General features: G+C 40.5%; 1 protein-coding gene across 2 annotated transcripts in view; it reads left to right on the forward strand.

The window, feature by feature from the left end:
• The window catches only part of NAV2 (neuron navigator 2), a 371,525-nt gene that overhangs the window by 332,751 nt on the left and 23,352 nt on the right, over window positions 1-15,422 (forward strand). The window contains exons 18-23 of one of the 2 annotated variants that reach the window (XM_058420870.1): window positions 433-477; window positions 2,679-2,839; window positions 5,010-5,198; window positions 10,707-10,759; window positions 12,017-12,040; window positions 12,150-12,224. In XM_058420870.1, the coding sequence (XP_058276853.1) occupies window positions 433-477; window positions 2,679-2,839; window positions 5,010-5,198; window positions 10,707-10,759; window positions 12,017-12,040; window positions 12,150-12,224 (547 nt within the window). The remainder of the gene's footprint in view (window positions 1-432; window positions 478-2,678; window positions 2,840-5,009; window positions 5,199-10,706; window positions 10,760-12,016; window positions 12,041-12,149; window positions 12,225-15,422) is intronic. The other variant, XM_040066269.2, reaches the window with a different exon arrangement.

Raw genomic sequence — 15,422 nt, forward strand, 5'->3', positions numbered from 1 at the left:
AAGATTTGGGAATTTAAACAGTCTGGGCTCAATACAGTACAATAATTAGTTGCGTTCCCTAAATGGTGTCTGCTGAAAGAAATGATGGGAAGCTGGTTTGGACTTGAAGATTCCCATCAGGTTTTACCAATAGCCTGCTGAAAAGCATCTTTTTAAACACCCATTTGATGTTTTAAAGAGCCATTTTTGTTCATTGTGGGTAGGAGAGACAGCGAAATGAGGTTGTGGACAGACGTGGTTCATTGGCATGGTACCAGCTGCATGTTTGTGCAAACCCCACCTGGGTGAGGAGGTCTGTGCATGTTTCTGTAGGGAGGCCCCAGCACCTTTCTCTCTGAAAAGGTGATGCAGATGTTTGTACGTCCTTTGTCCTGATCTTATTCCTTCCCTTTTGTTCTTCTCTGAAGTTCTTTTCTTTTAACTTTTCTGCAGCGACCCACATCTTGATAGGAACACTTTGCCTAAGAAGGGACTCAGGTATTGGTGTTTCCACGTGGTTTAACATCTTCTGTGGTGCCTTTGGAGTTTGCTTTGTGTTTCTGTTGTGGCTGGTGGTGATGGTCGCAGTTTGCAAGAGGTGGCAACAATACTCCTCCTTTCTTTTTTCCTTCTTGTTTTCATTCTTTCTTGCTTGCTTGCTTGCTTTCTTGCTTTTTTTCAATCCTCACAGAAGGCCATTGTCAATGGTGCTCTTTTCATCCAGTGGCCTCTCTGCTTGAGCAAGAAATGTGCGTTTTTTCTGGCTTAATTGCTGAAAAGCATCTTGAACCATCCCTGGGCTTGATTTAAAAACAGTAATGTTGTTTTTTCTGTTGCTGTTACCTGGAATGACCTGGGATCATTTTAACCCTGGGAACCTTGGTGTTGTTATATAAATAGAAAAGATTTACAAGATCATGCCAAACCTTTCAGGATGAAATTGGACATATTAATTAAAAAAAAAAAAAGAAAAAAGCATCAGAATACCTAAATCTGTAGGGCTCTACTCCCCTAGAAAATAACAACAAAAAATCACCAAATAAACTTTTAGCAGTTGTCTTCTCACGTATACTGTACGTCTGTAAGGTAGCGATTTTTATAACATCCTTCCCCCCCCCCCCCCCCCCCCCAATTAATACAAGCAATTCTAGCCAGAATTACTATTAACTATGTTAACTAAATGCCTTACATGTTAGAGAATTTACAGGAGGTATCTCTGACAGTTTAGGAAATTGGGGCTTCTGAATTGCTTAGTGCAGCTTCTGGGATCAGTGCCTTGGTACTGCAGCTGTGATTTTTTCTGTGCTATGCATCGTGTTCTTCACAGCAGCCTTGTCCCATGAAGCTGAGTACTGAAAGCCTTCCTTAAAATGGCAGCTTGTTTTAATGTTTCTGTGGTCCTCAAGTATGTCTCTAATAAATACTCTCTTCTAAGACAAAAACATTTGAGTGCTGAAGAGGTGGGTATTAATGCCAGAAATAAAAATAAATCTGTAGTGTGTTAAGGTAACATGACTGTTCAAAGCCCCTTTCCAAATAAACTGATTTATATGCAAAGTTTAAGAGATAAAGATTGTCAGGGACTGGTGTTTAAGTGTTGAGGCATCAGCAGAGAAATGGATGTATTTTTTTGAAAGCAGTTTGACTTTTTAACTTATTGCAGTGTTCCCATTGATTTAGAAGAGGCTTAATAAGTGATATCTTATTGTAGGGTGTTTAATTAATTTGATTCCCTTCAGACAAACAGATAGTATCAGTAAATAATAGGCTCTAAGTTTTTGGAAGGAGGACTAATAATTCATAAATGTTTGTCCAGAGGTGATGGCATAGCCCAAGACAGACATGAATTCCATAGGCAGACAAGTGTTTCCGTGATGCTCTGGCTGTTCAGAGCTGTACCGTATCACGTAGCTCACATAACACCTGACCTGACATACCTGTTTTTCACACATACACACAATAAATCAAGCTTAAGCTGAAGCCAGTGGGTGTTTTGCCACGGATGCCAGCGTAGACCATGTTTCTGCTATTTTCATTGCCTTCAGAAAAGGCTAAACACAGTCTCCTTTATGATGTTTTAATGCTGTTAGTTTTGAACTAAATGGGGTAAACCTCCCCTGGCCTTATATAACTGTCTCTGGAATATGAAATACTGGGTCACAGCTTGTTGAAAAAAGTCCTGGTAATGGCTTTGTTGACTCAAATTTGGTTATAATATTGCAAAAAGTCAGCTATATTATTGATATACCAAAGTATTTGAACAGCGTTAGAATTTTGGCATAACTTTGGGAAAGGTTTTCCAACTTACAGGTTTTAATTTTAAATCATATGATGTAGCACACACTACATTTTATCCTACAGTTCTACACTGCACCGCTTCTACCTGTAACTTTTGGTTCACCATACCTGTAGCCATAGGAAAGAAGTTTGAGATTTGGTTTTCCCCCCCAAACAGAGGTGAAATGAATGAGGAACATGATGCAAGAGCTTAAGGAGCAGCTCCTTAATTCAGAATTCTGTTTGGTTTGTATTATTTAATCCTTTAATGTCATATGAGGATTCTTCCATTTTTCTTTCTCTCTCTCTCTCTCCCACCCCAAGCCTTGTGACATTTCATGGTTGTTGTTTTGTTGTTTTTTTTAAAAAAAACAAAAAAGTCAAATAAATATCGAAGTTGATAGTGAAAATTGTTCTTGCAGGTATACTCCGTCCTCGCAGCTCCGTAGTCAAGAGGATGCAAAGGAATGGCTCCGGTCCCATTCAGCAGGAGGACTGCAGGATACTGCTGCCAACTCTCCATTTTCATCTGGCTCCAGCATAACATCACCCTCTGGAACTAGATTTAACTTCTCGCAGCTTGGTGAATAATTATCTGTTTGAATAATCATGGCAATGCATTGTATGTCCTGAGAGCAGCATGTGTTACACAAGATCATTTTCATTCAGCAGCTCCAAGGCCCACGTTGAACCTGAGGAAGCACTTTCATTGAAATGAGAGTGCCTAATTAGCATCATTATCTCTTATGCCCAAAGGTGCCATACTTGCAGTAACTTTGAAACTACTTCTCTGGGAGTAATCAGATTCCTTAATATAAATTGTGAGCTTTATAAAAAGTTCAGTAGAGCTGTCAGCTGATATCACACATTGGGGTGCTTAGTAAGATGTTGCCTGCTGTATAGCAATAATTCTCTAAAATCCAAGCATTTTACTTACTCTATGTGCCAGTGTCATCAGTTTAACTTTGTCTTTTTCAAGCAGCCTGTAGGAAAAATGCAGAAAGCTCGATGGAGCTATATATAAAAGTCAGGGGAGTTTCAGGTCAGAAAAACTGCCATCCCTTCACTTAATTTCATTGATGAACACATTTTAAATGAAGGAAACATTGCAAGCTGATTGGCAGGATCCTTGAAGCATTGCAGGTTTTAGTTGACCCTATCAGCAGTTGAAGTAACCTGATTTGAAGTGCTAGTGGTGCTCATCTCTGGTGGGCTGGTTAAATATGCCTTAGTTGCCTTGCAATTTCTTCAGGATTGTAAATTTTGTCTTTAATTGACATTTGGAAGGAAAATGCCTGGTTTTTTATGACTTTCAGAAGCCCCTCCATAGTAGTTAATATTATTATTTAAAATAAATATATTGTTTATGATAACTTCTATATAATAACGAGTTTATATATAATAATTATGTGCAAAATACTCAAGCTTGTACTTGTGAACTTGTGTGAATTTGGAGCAGATTGCATAGTCGCTTATTTCTAGTGTGGTTTTGAGTTGCAGTAGTGACATTCTAGAGCCTTTCTTTGAGTGTGCTGGAAAGAAACACGTTCAATAAGTGGCTTTAAATAAACTGACACTTAGCAAAATTTCAGCTGAATATACACACAGCATGGCTACATTTCCAACAGCTAGCAAACTGTCAGGAAAGTAATGAAATTAAAAAAAAATAAAACAAAAAGTGTTGTCTTAGACCCAGAAACTTAACTCTTAATATGTAGCTAGTTGGAGATTATTTGCATTAGCTTCAAAAGCTATTTGACCACAAACAGCAATTAATACAAAAAAAAAAGAAAATGTTTTTCTATGTTCTTAAAAAGAGAACTTAGAGATACTGGAGTTAAGAAGGGTGCTTGGATTTAATTCAAGAGCAAATGATGATATGAAAGTTGAGCGCTTGTAAACTGATTTATCCTGTCTTCTACAATAGTCTCGATCAGTTGATGGTCTGTATGGGAACAGACAATGGCAGCAGACTAAGAGGAGCCTGCCCAGATGAACAATGATTTTGTTTTTTTTTTTTTTTTACCCACAAATCAACTAATTCTTAGTAAATAGCAGGCATAGTTTTAGTGCAGAAGTTCTTTCAAGAAATGTGAGATTGGAGTACTTGTGTACTCAACACTGTCTGGGAGAATATTGGCTTTTAAGGCAAAACTAATATTTTACAGTTCTCAGGACGTCATAGTGGAAAGAACGTTCTGACCTATGCAGCTGTTAGGAAACTAAAGCTCTTTACATTTGTGACTAAAATATATAGAAAAATGTCATTTTCTTAGAACTTGAAGGCTTTGAAGAAGGTAAGTCCTGCTCTGTATAGACAAAATACTACCATTTTTGTGGGAGAACAGCTCCAAATTAAACGAGGGGTTAATTAGTTCATGCCTGGGAGGTGTTAGTGAGGTGGCTGAGTGTGTTTGTGGAAACACAGACGTATCACCCGGCGTTTAAAATTACTTTATTTTACTTGAGTTTTTGCATTCGCTAGCCTAGTTTGCTTTGAAAAACAGTGAAGCCTGGGGAAGGCGATATCAAAAACTCATGCCTCTAAAGTAGGGGTGGAGCTGCACGAAGAAAAACCAAACCGGGCACGTAAATCCACGGTTGCGGCAGTAACGCCACGTGCCGTGGGTTTGTTCCGCGGCCTCGGGTCAAAATGTCGTGTTTGCTTGAGGGTCAGTGCCTGTTAGCGCAGAAAACCTGAAATCCTCAGCTCCCAGGGTTCCAACAGCGTGTGTCTGTTGCTGGCTTTGCAGCGAGCCCCACGAGCGCGGCGCAGATGAGCCTGTCCAACCCCAGCATGCTGCGCACGCACAGCCTGTCCAACGCCGACGCGCCCTACGACCCCTACGGCGACACGCGCCTCCGCAACAGCTCCATGTCCCTGGACGAGAAGAGCCGCACCATGAGCCGCTCTGGCTCCTTCCGCGACGGCTTCGAGGAGGGTCAGTAGAGTCCCCTGGGGATGGGAGTGCTCCGAGGGTGGCGTTGGCGCGGGAGCTCGGCGCTTTTCTGCTCGAGCGCGGCTTTCTCGGTGTCGGGGAAAACCGTAGCCCTAGTCGCGGTTGTTCTGGTCGTAGAATCAGAGTGTTGGAAGGGAAGCACGAGGATCATCAAATCCTACTCCTGGCCCTGCTCAGGACACCCCAACAATTACCCCGTGTGCCCGAGAGCATTGTCCGAACACTCCTTAAACTCTGCCAGCCTTGTTGCTGTGACCACTGCCCTGGGGAGCTGTTCTAGTGCCAAACACCCTCTGGGTGAGAAGCCTTCTCGTGATACCCAACCTAAACCTCTCCTGGCCGTTCCCTCAGGTCCTGTCTCTGGTCCCAAAGAGAATGATGATGTTTTATTTCCTGTGTCTGACCAAAGCAATCACTGAAATAGTGTTGTACCTAGATCTTGCCTGTTCAAGAAATGGCTTAAACATATCCTCTGCTTCATTTTTAGTGCTCTCAGAATGACTAATTCATGCTTAGAGTCAGCACATTAGTGTTTCTTCAGTAGGGTTATTTTGGACTTGTATCTCCAAGGTTCTGCTGTAGATAAGTAGAACTTATCTGTAGATACAGATAGATCTATATTTATCCATATCTATAGATGGTATCACTTATCTGTAGATGAGTGATGTCAATTGGACTGTTTCTATCCCAGTAATTTTTCCAGTATTTAATCTGTACTCAGATTTTCTCTGCTTTCCGTTTCTGCCGAATGTCCTGGCTCGATAACAACAGATTTTCCAAAGAAAGGAATTGGGTAGTGCTTTAGAACATCTAGGCTTGTCTTTTTAGTGCTTCATCATCTTTTCAAGTATGTAACCACACCTGATAAAATGAACCCATGTAAATACAATAAGAAAAGGCATTTACCTATAAATGAATATTTAGTTTGGTTGCTGCTGGTCAGGCATCCTTGTAGCTGTAGCAGGAGCGGCTGTCAGTGCATATTAAAATCCTCAAGCACTGCACTTTTCAAAGTCAAGCATGGAGTTGTTCATAGGAAACTCTTTCAGCATTAACCCTTCAGTGCTTGCAGAAGCCTTTGAGATCCACCAACTGCCTTCCTGGAGATTCGGGTTATCCTGTCATGGCTTTTTTGCCTAAAATATGTATTGGGTATGTCTCTGGAAAGATTAATTAATTAATTGGTTATTGAATTTAGTCAATCTAACTTCAGTACATTTAATTGTATTTTAGAGGTCTGTGGCTGAGGATTTTCATTGGGGGTTGAAAATTACTAGAATGATGCTGTAGGGCTAAAAGCTGAGTCATTGCAGGAATTAACCTTTGTTTGCTCTCAGAAAGCTGAGTGATCATAGACAAAGACTGCCAGATGCTCAGCCAGTCAAGTTCTGTACTGTGATGCTCTTACTAAATTGTCCCCTAATATAATCTGTGAAGGAATTTGAATCGCTGCATCTGTGTTACACTTCAGTGATTTACTGAAGGAGCTACTGCAGCAAAACTTGCTTGGGTTTTATTGAAGACATCCTCCAAAAAATTGTAGTCTTAGTCTTTTAACTGTGCTCAAAATTGCAGCAAATCCGTTTTGGTGCGTTGGAAGTTAAACTCTCTCTTGTAGTTCAGAAATTCTTGTCTGGCAGAGAGGATACTTGGGATAAACATTTAATACATATTGCATGTCTGAAGAAGAGCCATTAAAAAAAAAAAAAAAGAAAAAGAAAAAAAAAGAAAAGGAAAATTTGAAAATTGTTAGGTGAAACATTCTATTAAGCGCTTTTTATTCATTTGAAAAAAGTAATAAAACGGAAGTCCAAGAAACATCCACTAAGTTCTGGACTTGAAAGTGGTTGGAAAATACCAGTTTTCTATCTGAGGAAGGAATTTGACCCTCCAGTGGACATGCTGAAGATCCCTTTTAGATTTTCCTCAAATTTTCACACCTAAAAGGATAATAATATTTTACCAGATGGGTTGAATGTTTAGGTGCAGTCTCTCTATTTTTATCTTTGGGAGAAAGGTCTTCTGTGACTTCCCTGGCTGTAGAGAAGGCAGGAACCACCTGCTTACTAGTTCCTGCTAATAAGAGAGATAATAATCCTTGAGAAAATAGATTAAAAAGTATTATAAAAATTTAAATTTGTGGTTAGTGAACAAATTGATTTTATACAATCATCCAGTGTCAATGAAGCATAAATCCGGTCTTAAACGAAGCTTACCATCCTACTTCTTAATTATTTCCTAGCGCATAAGATTACAAGACATTTGCTTCTCATTAACTGCAGCAGGGCCAGGATTTATTCTTTGAAGCCTTTTCTTCTCCTGTCTCTGGATGTGAAGTGCAGCACAGCATGTAGGTGGGGAGGTTGGTCAGCCTTGCAGTACAGAACTCTTGTGACAGACAGGGCTCAGGGCTGTGGAGGTGCCAGCAGGAGCAGCCTCCAAACTCCCCAGAGCTTCACGGGGGAAAAAGGCAACATAAAAATTGAATAAATTTTTCACGGGGTAAAAATTGAGCGGTCTCTTGGCTTTCCAGTTTCCCCACTCCCCCAGCCAACAGTCTTCCCCAGGAGGTGGGCTGCCACTGGCTCCACCCTGGTACTTCAGCCTCCAAGAGGCAAAAAACCCTTTGTTATCGTTGGGTTATAAATTGTTATTCCTTTTTGTGCTACTGACTGCAATACCAGTTGTTCTTTCTGCTCGCTGGGCAGATGATCACAGCTAGAGCCTTTCTTTTCTAGCATTAAAAATGATACATGCTTGCCTGTGCATTTACAGTGCTTTAAAATAATAGCTTCAGACCAGTTTGGGGTTGTAGGCTGCGTGCAGGTGCATGCTGGCTGCAAGAAACAGGAATTGCATCAAGAGCGTAACTGCCTTCAGGCTCCTAACTAAATAGCCTTCAAGTAGCCATCTGCAGATACTCTAAAAAGAAATTGCACAAATACATTAACTCCTTAGTTGTCCTTAAGTGAGAAATCTGAATTTATGCCCAAGTTCCAACGACGCCCGTGAGTCACCATTCGTGGAGGAATTTGGGAGCCATGTGGATGTGGCCCTCAGGGACATGGTTTAGTGATGGCCGTGGCAGTGCTGGGTTAATGCTTGCACTGCGTGATCTTAGATGTCTTTTCCAGCCTAAATAAATCAATGTGATGGTGGTGTTTCACAAGGCAGGAGTAGGATTCCCAGGATTATATATTCTTCCCCTTCTTTTCTCATTTTGAGTCTTCTCTCCTGTATTAAAGTCCCAATGTGATCTTAAAAATTCCAGCTGATGCTAACTGCAGGATGTGTGTGACCAAGTCCATGGTAAAGGTTTCTGTTTCCTCTCTGGCCAGCTGGTAGGGCTCTTTTTTGGTTGCATCTCTGTTAGGAAAAAAAATTCAACAAGGAAAAATACGGGGAGGCACACCAGAAAATAACATTCTACTCCCCGTATGAGTCCATTTGTGGCCTTGTGCAATGTTGCCTCACTTTGGGCTTTCCGTCTTGAAAATCTCAACGGGAAAATGCAAGTAAAGAAAAGCGAGAGGTAGATCTTACATGCAGAACATCTGTGATACCAAGTTAAAATTGAAATCTTCAGCTTGAAAGATGATGGCTGAAGGGGCATATATTGAATTTGGTTTGTTAGGAAATGAGGTTGGTTATCCATTCCTTCTCTTGGCACAGTGATGTAGAGGCACCTGAGGAGCTTAATGACTGATTCAGCATCAGCAGCAGCTCTGAAACAACTGCAAAGAATTGAATCTCTCAACACAAGAAAATTTCTCCTTCCAGACAAAATGTGTTAGTGGATTGAGTAGCAGTTAAGCGAGTTTATGGTAGAGAGGTCACAACACGTGAAATCGTGGTCTGACTGCGCTTTCCATCCCTGGAATTTCCATCTCTGCTGATTCCCAGAAAGTGCAAAGATGTACCTGGGGAGCAATCACTGTGTACCTGTCTCCTCGTTCTTTTCAGTAAACATGGGCTGTGGTTGCAGCCAGGGCTGGAGCACACCATTAGACAGAGCCTGGCTCTGACTCACACCACTTATTTTTATGTTCTTAGTGCAGTAAAGTCCTTAATGCCTGACTAGAAAGATCATTTTAATTGAAAATGTGATCACCCACAGAAAGGGAATGGGTGTGAGGTTTTTTCCTTAAACTTTTTTGTGGGTTTTTTAAATTGTCCTTAATTCCTTCAGAAGCCAGCTTATACCTTGTTTACTTCTCTTTCCAGTGTTGCCTTAGGATATAATGTCAGTGGGAAAGCAGAACCCATTTATTACGAATGTAGAATTTCAGTAGGTTATTAGAGAAAAATGGCAGCTTTTCTAAACTTCTTTTTTTTTTTTTTTTTTTTTTCTGGAGGACTTAGAAAAAGTGATTTTATGCTGTTTCATATGATTTGTGTTCAGTTACTGAATTTTGAGTTGCAGTTTCAGTTCAGTACTACTGGTTTCTAAAAATAAAGGAAGATTTTGCATGTTTCAGTAGCAGAAAGAATAGCTTCAGGTACTTTTGTCAATAGCGTAATAAAGAATGAAATAATGCTATATTTGTATGTAAATCCTGATGCCTGGGTGGTGGTAACAGCCTTGAGAATCACAGAATAGGTAGGGTTGGAAGGGACTTCTGCAGATCATCTAGGCCATCAGTGTATCTGTATGCCCTTTATTGAATTTAAATGCAAAAATTGCTTGAAACTATTCCTTTTCCAGGAAGTTTTGTAGTCATGTTTTCACTGTTCATTTCTTCATTGAAACAGCAAACTTGGCCTTGTTAAAAAATTGCTTTAAAGAAAGACCAAGAAACCCTGCAGGGGAAGGGAATGTTGGGCTCACTGATGCACTGGTGCAGTCAGCAGAAGGAAGATACAGCTGCATTTAGAGGACAATTCACAGGCCTAAAATTAGACTTCTTTTTTTTAATCTTGGGACCTCCACATCTTTTCCTGGAGCATCTGGTTACACACTGGAGCTGGGTATTCTGGATTTCTCAGGACTTTCCCATCTTGGTCTGCTGTTTAAAAAAAAAATAAAAACCCCTCAATCTCACATGAAACTGAAGATTAAGTACTTAGAATTAATTTTGTAATCATCAGCATTTCTTGGGGTTTTTTGTTGATTTTTTTGTTGTTGTTGAGTAAGCCCTTCTGCAAGAATTTTAAGATAAACCATCCACAGAGAAATATTTATTTCGGATCAGTTTCTTCATCAAAACTTGTTTAAACTTTTTTGGGCACACCTCATTTTCCTAAACAAACAAGTCTTAGGAGAATTTTAAAACAGCTTTGCCAAATCCAAGGTTATGGATCGTATCAGCTGGCAATGCATGCTTCAAACCGTACCTTACTGCTGCAGTAATAGAATTGTGTTAGTGATGGATGATGAAATTTGTGAAAGTATTTCTTCAGCAGGTTGGTGGTTGACAGTGAATGATTTATGGTGATTCCACTCTGTGGTTAGTGCACTTACATTCATTGTGTTTATTTTCTTTCCTTTAGTACATGGTTCTTCTCTCTCTTTGGTGTCCAGTACATCATCTATTTATTCCACAGTGAGTATAATGGAATGAAGAGTATTTATTCATTAAAATTATTGAATTGACCTGTCTGGCTGTGCTAGTTTTGCCACTCAAGGAGCAGGAAAAAAGCAGTTTTCATTTGACTGTGTTCTGAATGCTAGCTAGGAAAGGAATGATTATGTTCTTGAAGATGCCTGTGAATATTTAGCAGTATCCTCATTAAACACAGAATTCAGTGGCCTAAAAGCAGCGCTTGATTTTTTGAGTCTGTATTTTATGCTGTGCTAAGTAGGTTTTGCTACAAAGCACCTTAGTAGGTAGGAGGAGATTTGATTACTTATAGCATCCCAGAATTTGCTGAATAAAGTCATCCCATCCTTATAGTAATGATTTGCTACTAAAAAGTTTAAGTCCAGTTTTTAATGCACAGATAATTAATAATTCTTTAAAAAAAGGCCATTTATTCGCTCTGCCAGTTCCGTTTTCTCCACAAGCATGTATTCATTTTGGTTACCTGATCCAAAAAAATACGGCTTACTGAGGTTTGAAAATACAGGGGAACACTCAGAGCTTCAGGTTCCTGTGCTTGCTGCACAAGTGGCCCCAGCTGTGTGTTTGGATGGGTGTAGTTTTCCTGGTGGCTGGCAGTGGGCATGTTTACTTAGGAACAGTGGGAGCGTGTGACTTCCCACCCCGTACTTCTCCTTGGCTGATAGCTGTGGTTAGAAACAGCCCATAGCAGCCACAGTTCTGTCGTGGTCAGTACATGCACTTGGCATCCTCAGAGCTGGAAGCGTGTCCTCTCTTCTTCATTGCCACAGTGCCTAGGCAGCACCCAAGTGGGAGGAATTTTTTTAATTTTTTTTTTTTTTTTCTGCATCACTTTGGAATGCAAAAACGTGACCTCCTTCCCATGGAGAGCTGAGCGTGGGACGAAGGGAATTGCCTGGGATCAGCCAAGTTCTGTGGCAGTCTTGGTTCTTCAGAGCCTCGTGCTCCTTGTGGACGGAGCCAGGACTTCTTCATGCTTCTGTGATTGGGATCAGAGGTGCTCTGGTCAGCAGGCTGGGAGGTGGAGCCCAAATTCCTTCCTGCAGAAGGAAGTACATCCAGCAGTCTGTTTTCCTTAAGAGTAAATAAAGTAGGAGATTGAATTAGACTGAATATGGACGTGGGAATCCAAAATAAAGAATTCACATTGGAGTTTTTGAAACGCAGAAGGAGAATTTGCATAAATTTGTCGGGCTGGTTATGTTGTAATATCCTCACATGCCTCCTTTTATCTTACAGCCTGAAGAGAAGTGCCAGTCAGAGGTAAGAGCACATCCCCTTTGCCGAGCACAAATGGCACCGTGCACTGTGTGTCTTGCTGTTTGATTTCTCCTCGTTACGATGCACTGAAGTGCTCTCTCCAAACCCACAGATCCGCAAGCTGCGGAGAGAATTGGATGCGTCCCAAGAAAAAGTGTCAGCTCTGACAACTCAGCTGACTGCTAATGTGAGTACAACTCCAAGAGCAAGCCCTGACCTGGAATGCATTTCATGCAACAAATGCCACACAGTTTTCTTTAAGTGACAAAAAGATTTCATATGTGTAACTTTCCGTTCGTATTGCTGATGTGTTCAGAGAAATAACTGCGTGCATGTGTGGGGCATGTCCAAAAATAGTTTCCTCTGCCCTACTAAATTATCTTACACCCTTCTTTAAAAACTGAGTAATGATATTAATTTGGCTTTGTACGTATGTAAAGCCATCTTAAGGTCCTGAGAAAATCATGGAGGATGGGGTCTTTTTTTATAAACGGTGTCTTGCTTTGACATTTGGATGGAATGAGATGCAGATAAATATTATAATTGGTAGGAGTAAAAGTTAATAGAAGCTTGGGCTGAAATGCATTATGGTTTTTTCTGTTGCATAAAGATGTGGGTTAATGGCGTGATAGATAATACTGGCATAAGGGGCTCTGGAAACTAATATGAAGTTAAGCCTAAAGAATGGAGATGCCTGACTTTTTGTCAGTGTAGACAATACTTCTGCTTGTTCCTTTCAGGAATTTGAGGGACAAGTAATTTAAGACACTTGGAAAAAAAAAAAACAAAAACTTGGAATCCAGGAGGTGTTGAGGCAATACTGCATGACCCCGAGCAGGTTTATTTGTGTGTTCTGTGCTACAGTCACAGATAGCAGGAATCTGCAACACAGAAGCTTGCAGGAAAAACAAGCAATTCTAGAGTAAATAAGCTGCAGATGAATAGCGAGCAGATCAGATCGTACTGACATCCTGGTTTATGGGAATGAATAAACATCAGAACATGTGCTGCTTGAAGGGGGCATTCCTGTCCATCGGCTCTTGGAGTAGGGGGAGTGCAAAGGAAAGGACAGGTTTCACCTGAGCAATAAGGTTCAAGGGGAAATCTGTCCACTGCAGGCATCACAGTGCTTTATTCAGCTTGGAAATGGGGCTGGAAAGCCAGGAGCACAGTTACAACAGAGAACTCAAATCAAAGGGCTTTGACCCTATGAAACCACTTAGTCACTGTCCCAAGAGGAAAAGAAAGCAGTTTAAACATCTTCCAAAAGTTAAGTCTTATATCTGCCTTTCAAATACAAAGGGGATGGATACACAAGTTGGTTCCTCCCCAGAAGTTTCTTTCGCTTGTGGGAGAGCAGGACCAGATTCTCTTGCATCGGTTTTTAATGATGTTGTTAAATAACCCAGCTTGTGTCCTTCAGACAAAGAGCTTGTCAGCTGAGCAGCTCATTTGGCTGTGCCTTGGCTTTATTGCATTCTCCTTGCCACAGTTCAGGGTCACTGGGCTGGTGCTCAGCACAGACTGCTCACTGCCTGGCCCAGCTGCTCTTCATCTGCCCAAGAATTTCCGTGTGGTCACTGCCGCTCTCTTTGTGGAGAACAGTTTTTAATGTACACTCCTGCAGGTTTTTGTTTGGATTGGGGTCATTTGGGTTTTTGTGGGGTTTTTTCTTACGGGCTTTTATCAAAAAAAAAAAAAAAAAAGTTAGCATATCATTCATTATTTTGATAATATTCCATTTTTGCTTCATTCACTTTGCTAAAATTTCGCAGTGTTTTATTCATGCTATTTAAACTTCTTAGACTTGAGCCTGCCCCTGATTTGTCCACAAATTGGCAACAGAGATGTTGCTGTAACTGTCCTAGTACTAAATTCTAGCCACCTCTTTCCAGAGAATGTGCCCTTTTTCAATGTAAAAGGCAAAGTCTGTTCCCAGAAAGACTGAGATAAATGAATGCTGTTAATTAAGCTACTGGGCCATTTTCTTTAGATATAATTCCTTTAATAAAAGGTAATTAAAACTCAGACAATTCCAATGAATCTCTTCAATTTACAATTTTTTTCCTGAATTTCCTTGCATAGATACTGCAGTTGTTGATGCTTCTCAAGCCATCAAGGGCATGAATTTGAAAGCATTTTGCTCCAGCTATGAAAAGTAAAGAATCATTTTTTTTTAATAGCTCACTGTTTGATTTTGAGTTAGGAAGAATTGCAAGATCCAGTTTTGAAAGAGCAGTTGGTTTTTAAGGCTCAGGTCAAAGCATTGAGGGTTTGCATCCTGTTCCTAATCCGTGCAGTCCTGCTTACCCATTTATTTTTTGCTTTTGAAAAGTATTGCTGAGGGTCCCTGAATATCAGCTTTGTTGTTCCCTGTTCGTCCTCCCCAACAGAAGCTGCGCGCTCTATGTTTTTAAAATAAATATTTAGATTTTCCTACGTGTGTAGTGTTAGGTTTTGAATTACTTTTTGCCATTTTCTCACAGTCTCAGCTCTGCTTATTTTCATAGGGGCTGATGGGAATGAGAGTTGCACATCCCCATGTTATTGTACTGCTCATGTTTGTTTTCATTGTGAATGTGAGAACAGTTATTTGGGATAAGTCAACTGTGTGCTGCTGCTGAATGAGTCTGGAATAGCACTGTGAAAGGCTTTGCTATTCATTATTTTTTTTAGATGAGAAAATGTTCTTTTCTGCTTGGAAGGATTTCTCAGTTTTACTTGTCATTGTGCATATAGAATTATTTTTAATAGGTAGATAAAGCTATTTTTTCTATGGTTAGTGTAGATGATTATGGCTAATGAGACAAATATATCTTTAAATATACCTGTGATCAGTTACGTGTGCACATGCATATGAATACCCATAAAACAGTGCCATGCCATGGCTCTAGAAGTACAGTTTCTTATATTCTTTTCCATCTTTTCAATCTACTTTTCCTTCCTTTTGCCTCTCAGTCATTTTCAGTTCCTAGCTGATGCCTTTCATGTAATGGACACCGTGTTCTCCGTGCTTCCTGGGGAAAAGATTCTACACTCTTCTCCCAAGAAGCACAGAGAAATCTTTTTTGTCTTTCCTTGCGAAAAGAAAAACGGGTAATTGTCCAAGCAGCAGGAAGCTGCCCTTGGTTGGAGGCAAGGTGAGCTCAGATGTTGGAGAAGTCTTTTGAGCTGGCAAAGCTGCTTCTCCTGGTGGGATGAACACAGTGAGAACCTCCACCCCTGTGGCTGCCAGCATCTTTTTGCCTCACTTATCCACAAGGATAGCTGTCGTGGTTTAGTTGGAGAGAAGTTTCTGCCTGACTCTTCTCTATCCAAAAACCTGATTTATTTTTTACTGTTGGCAAGAATTTCCATGATGTGTGCTCTACTCATTTGACCTCTT

The sequence above is a fragment of the Hirundo rustica genome, chromosome 6 (genome assembly GCF_015227805.2).
Source record: "Hirundo rustica isolate bHirRus1 chromosome 6, bHirRus1.pri.v3, whole genome shotgun sequence".
Classification (NCBI taxonomy): Eukaryota; Metazoa; Chordata; class Aves; order Passeriformes; family Hirundinidae; genus Hirundo; species Hirundo rustica.